Source organism: Bidens hawaiensis, unplaced genomic scaffold, assembly GCF_021521415.1.
Source record: "Bidens hawaiensis isolate Kalapana, Puna unplaced genomic scaffold, B.hawaiensis_p1.1 tig00011824_1, whole genome shotgun sequence".
Taxonomy (NCBI): domain Eukaryota; kingdom Viridiplantae; phylum Streptophyta; class Magnoliopsida; order Asterales; family Asteraceae; genus Bidens; species Bidens hawaiensis.
Window position 1 is genome coordinate 667761 of NW_027491941.1, and position 6217 is coordinate 673977.

Genomic DNA, 6217 nt, shown 5'->3' on the forward strand with positions numbered 1-6217 from the left:
TTATACGCCCCCTTCAAAGCTTGGGTTTGTGGCAATTTTCAACATTAGTTTTTTTCACGGTTTTACGCCCTCTTTAACGTGTAGGTTCACAACAACGTATCGTTGTTAGTTTTTTTTTCAACCCGCCAAGCATGGGTCTTAATCATAGTTTTCATTAATATAATCTATGTGTGTTTATACAAACTTTAAGAAATAAGATAGTATTTTAAATTGCATGTTGGTTTTAGTGTATATGTTTTTATTTACCAAAGGTTATAAAACAATAATAAAATTTTATTTGATTTTGTTCATAATTAGCGGTGGATTTAAAGTGTGAAGCAAGTTTACTTTGTCGCTAATTTTGCCTGAGACATGTGAAATACAAAATCCAAAAACAAAGTTATGTCACTATACTTGATTAATGACTCATAAAATTTGTTGTGCTTTAGTCACTTAGCAACATATTCATTTTTTTTTTTTCATTAATTGACATGACCCCATTTCATTGTCTGTAATTACCAGTTAATTACATACATCAATTCCAAATCTATCAAACACACAAAAGATTAATTAATGCATGTGGAATGTATTGGGCTGTTTTGCTTGTGCAAGCATTTGCACCACCTCTCTCATGGTGGGTCTCTCAACATTGTGTTCTTGTACACACAACATCGCCACGAAGAATACTTGCTTCACTTCATCGATTGGAACCTTTTTAAGCCGCCCGTCCAAGATCTTTGCTACTTCTTCTTTCGATCCGTTTGTTTGCATTTTAGACCACCGAACAATGTCTAATCCATCTTCTCCAAAGTCCCCAACTGGCTTTCTCCCAGTTATCAGCTCCAATAGTACTACCCCGTAACTATAGACGTCACTTTTCTCGTCAATCTTTAACGTGTACGCATATTCTGTCACCGCCAAATCCATTATTAAATTTTAGTACTTTTACCGATATAAAATACAAGTTAATAATTAAAAGAAAAGAAGTCTTTCTTTTTGGGTGCGTAAAGCGAATTATAAAGTCCTACCCTTTTCTGTTAAAAGAAATTGTTTTTCTTAAGATTCTAACACATGAAAATATTAATTACACATAATTTTCGTATACGATTCACTAGAAAACACACGATCGCACATATTAACTTAAAGCGAGTTTTACTGAAAAAAAAACCCGTTCAACTAAATTGATTTTCGCTTTTCTTATGACCAGAAAATAAAAATATTGAAGTTAAACCTTAAAACTTTATGGGTTTCATAAAAAAAATCTGCAAGTCTCAGTTATTAATATTGAAACTTCATCTTTATAGAGATAAGAGAAAGTGAAGCTTTGGATCCCAATCTTGATACTTTCACATGCATCTTACTATTGGGACCTAGCTAGTAAAAAAAAGTATTTACACGTCTATAATAAATTACCTTTAACTTGCACATTCCATTTTAATCTGCCTGTTAATCTAGACTTGTTTATTTAGAACTAATCATAAAAGTAATAAACAAGTATGTACGTACGTACCTGGAGCAATGTAGCCATATGATCCTGCAATAGCAGACATGCACTCCGATGCACCACCATCTTGCAAGAACTTTGCCAGCCCAAAATCAGCTACGTGAGCTTCGAAATCCGAACTGAGTAAGATGTTGTTCGACTTAACGTCGCGATGAATAATAAGAGGCGAGCAATCATGATGCAAGTAACAAAGACCCTTTGCAGCCTCTATAGCTATTTTAAGCCTTATATCCCATTTAAGAACACAACCACCTTTCTTCCCATGAAGCAACTCACCTAAACTGCCATTCGGCATGTACTCGTAAACCAGCAAATTCGTCTCCTTATTCGAACAAAGTGCGATTAATCGCACTATATACCGATGCCTGATCCTTCCCAGTGTTTGCATCTCTGCGGACAAACCACTATCATGTGAACCACCATTATTATTTCCTTTACCTGTTCCGAGTTTCTTGATTGCTACTTGCTCTCCATTCGGCATTGTTCCGCCATAAACAATCCCTGCGCCACCTTGTCCGATTATGTTATTATCTTTCAAGCATTCCAAGATATCATGGCTATTAAATTCTAGCTTTTGAAACGCGGTAAGCTTCCATTTTGATTTATTATGTGTTGATCGCATCTTTCGAGTCTTGATAACTGCTAGTACCACAAATGCAAGCGAACACACCAAAAGTCCTAATGCGAAAACAAACTTATATCTGGCAGGAACCTTTGTGGTTTTGGTATCAAGTTGTTGGTTTGTTTGTGGAGGCAATGTGGAAGACGATTCGTTGCATGGGAGGTTAGTAAACGAACCGCAAAGATTAGGGTTTCCCTGGAATGAACTGGACTTGAATAACGAATACTGACCGGTTTCTGGTATGGAACCAGATAAGCTATTATAAGAGAAATCTGCAGATGTAAGGCTCTTCATGGAAGCGAATTCTGTTGGTAGAGTATGAGTCAAGTGGTTCCATGACACATTGAGGTAATTCAGTATGTGAAGCTGTGATATTTGTGAAGGGATTGCGCCACTGAATTCGTTGCGGCTGAGATCCAAGTAGGTTAGTGAAGAGCAATGAGATATCTCGGGCGGGATTCCACCCGAAAAGTTGTTTCTACTCAAATCCAACTTTAGCACACTCTTTAAACCTCCTATCTCCGGTGGAACTACTCCGGAGAGCCTGTTACCATCCAGTAAAAGAATCTTGAGTCCGGAAAAGTTCCCAATGGACGCTGGAAGAGAACCCGAAAACCGATTGTTGGAAAGATTCATCTGAGCTAGAAACTTGGAAGGACTAGAGTTTGACTCTTGCAACTGTCCAGCCAGGTAGTTATTTTGCAACTCAACGAGTGACAACGATGGCAAGTACAAAAACCCGTTTGGTAGTGATCCAGCTAGATAATTCTGTCCCATTCGAACCCGACTGAGTGACTTGCACTTGCCAAGATCTTCTGGTACCGCCCCGAAAAGAAAATTATCGAATAATATCAAAGTTTCTAGCTTCTGACCGAAGCAAAGAGACTTGGGGATGACTCCAGTGAGCTTATTAGTGGAAAGATCAAGCTGTTTGAGCTTACCATTCATTCCCAATAACGGTGGTATGGTTCCGGTGAAGTTATTATCCCAAAGACTAAGATTTTCTAGCTCGGGTAGCTCGGCAACGAACATGGAGACATCTCCATGCAATCTGTTCATGAAAAGATTCAATATCTTGAGCTGTTTTAGCGAAGATAACTCCGTAGGGACCTCGCCCACGAGCTGATTATTCGAAAGGTCCAGCGTCTGTAAGCTAATCAGATTGCTGAGCTCGGAAGGAATCGAACCAACCAAACGGTTAGTCTGCAAGAAGAGAGTGTCTAACTTTGTCATGTTCCATATGCTATTCGGGATTTCGCCTTGTAATCCACAGTTTGATAGATCAACATGAACCAAGTTCACTAGTTTACCAAACTCCATGGGTATTCCACCATCAAACTGATTGAAATAACCCAAAAGAAGCTGGTTTAAACTAGTGAGGTTTCCAAGCTGGCTAGGTATGAAACCCTTTAAGTCATTACCACCCAAATGCAAGAAAGTTAGCAGCTTCAGATCACCGTAAGATGCCGGGATTTCGCCCGAGAAGTAGTTCCCGCCAAGGTTCAAGTGAGTTAAGGTGGTTAATCCAGAAACCCCCGAAGGAAGAGAACCCGAAAAGTTATTGTTGTAAGCATCAAGAACTTGAATTTTTGTCATCATAGTGAAATCAAACTCAAGGCCTCCACTAAACATATTATTGGATATGTTAAGGAACCTAAGCCTTTTCATCTCATAGATTCTTCTAGGGAATGCACCGGAGAAATCGTTTCCAGCGACCGAAACGTATTCAAGTGACCGTAGTTGAGTTATAACTGGCGAAAGAGTACCCGAGAGGTTTAAGTTGGATATGTCAAGAGAGGTTATTACAGAATTGGTGTGATCACAAGTGATGCCGGTCCAATTCGAACAAAGGGAGGCGTATTCGGAGAGGTTCCAAGTGATCAAATTACTAGATGTGTGTAGATGATCATGAGCATTCAAGACTCCAAATGATTGTTTCAAAGTAACTAGAATTGAAGCTTGTTTTCTGAGTGAGTAATGAGAATGACAAGAAATGAACAAGAGAAAGAAGACAAAAATGAGGAATGGTAGCTTCATGTTGGAAGCAGTGAGCAAAGTGATCAAGTCTTAGAGGAACTATATGTGGTTTGGTGAAGCATCCAAGACAGATTACGGATGTTGTCGAGTAATGATAGCAACATTTGCTTTCATGCTGGCAAAGAACATTTTAGATTTGTGTGATGTCCATATATTCATTTATTTTTTAATTATATTGGATTTAGTATCATCATCTTTAACTAAAGTAAAAGCAAAAGAAGAAGATGCACTTCCACTGCCAATTAATATACCTTTTCATCCACCAAATTTTCCTCCCATGGCTTTATTACCCTCACTCTCCATGGAACCCCACACCTACAATTAATTAATTGTCCATATAACGTTACAAAATAACTATTTTCATTATTTTATGATGACATGTATTTGAACAAGTATGTCATCAACTTATGGTAATGTGCCTTGGATGATCCACATTTCAAGGGTCAAATGTCCATATAGTAAGATTTGTTTACCAAAAGTGATGAGCCCTAGGGAGGTCAGGTGACAAAAGTATAGAATATTGAGAAAGAGAGGAAACAAATGGAATGTTTATCAAGGTGGGGATTTGTTGGATGGTCTTCTTATAGCCCACCATTATATAAAGTTCACTGGATTTGCATGGATCTATAAATTCATATGGTATAATCCACGTAAAGAAACTCGTATTTGTAATTAACAAACGCTTAATGTAGTTTGAGTTGTTAAGTTTGGATTTCATGTTATAATTAAATCTATATATAAGTTTTTTTTTTTTTGTCAAATTGGTTATGAAATTATGAGTGTTCATTTAAAACTTTCATCACAGTTATTGTCATCCATAATTATTTTAAATCTCATAATAAATAAATTTAAACAATTCTTTGAAGAGGCTCTTATTTGTGGCTTTAGGGCACTCCAATAAAAAGAAAAAGAAAAAGGAAAAGATAAAGTAAAAAGCAAAAGCAATGTTTATATTCTACTACACTAAATAAAGTTTGTTGGGATTCATTCTTGGCATGGCCCTATGTCTGTGTGGGTTTGGGAAACTAGTATTATGATGTGGTCAATGGCTTTTTTTGAAGACAGAAGCACCAAGTCTCAGAAGTTTGCAGAGCATATATTCATATTTATCTTCATATCAATTAAAAACCGGGGGGTCCTCTTTTGTTTTTACTGTGTACAAATCCACCCACAAAATATGTTATATTTATCTATCACCATTTCATAACAATTTCACACATATTGTTTATACGATACGCAAGTCGTGTATCTACTTTTAACTACTTACCTAAGCACCAAATATATTCATTCATATGTCGTGTCTCATATTAGTTTAAGCCATTATTGATGGGAAAATTTTGATCAAATAAAGTAAAAGTAGATGCTCAACTTTAAGTTGTGTATCTCATGGCTAATTGATCTATTAGTAAAGTTTTATGTTTATGACGTAAATGTATATACATGTATAACGCATGAAATTTTTTTTAACTAATTTCTTGATTTTTTTTTCTTTTATTTCGACAGTTATAAGTTCATACCAACAGGTGTGGTACCAAGAAATGCATGCATAAAACGAAATTACTAGAATTTTTTCAGTGGCAACAAAAACTTTTGATCACCATATATGACTGCGCATTATACATGATCAATAATGATGATGATGAAACATAACCTATCATCGCATTAGGAAACTTCTATCATCATAAATTCTTGCATGTGCAAATACATAATCATGAAATTCATCATTTTTAGCTCCACACCACCAACTTGCTTGTTCTGTTTTGAGGTTTTATGAATCAGCGTTCCTTAATGCTTTGAGCCATTGTTAATACGACACTTCGTCTACTAACTCATATCAAGTCAGACATGGCCCGTTTTAAGTCATTTAGATATATTAATTAGACTTGTAACGTTCATCTTGCTAGATTATAAGTGTGTTTTGAGTTAGGGATGACGTCTGTTACACAAATAAATATACGGGATTCGGGAAGTGTTCAGGTTCATCAATACAACCAGCCAACTCGACAAGTGCCACCCCTATGTTTAGCTTTTTGCATCTCATTGTTAATTGAAACTATAAGAAATAATGCAAAAAA

The 6217-nt window shown here is 36.4% G+C and overlaps 1 protein-coding gene across 1 annotated transcript; it reads right to left on the reverse strand.

The window, feature by feature from the left end:
* Positions 1 to 520: 520 nt before the first annotated feature.
* Positions 521 to 4186, reverse strand: LOC143539211 (uncharacterized). The gene is made up of 2 exons (XM_077032591.1): positions 1490 to 4186; positions 521 to 887 (listed from the first exon to the last, which is right to left on the reverse strand). The coding sequence occupies exons 1-2, from the start codon at positions 4140 to 4142 to the stop codon at positions 550 to 552; spliced, it is 2991 nt and encodes a 996-aa protein (XP_076888706.1). The 5' UTR covers positions 4143 to 4186; the 3' UTR covers positions 521 to 549.
* Between the last annotated feature and the right edge of the window lie 2031 nt (positions 4187 to 6217).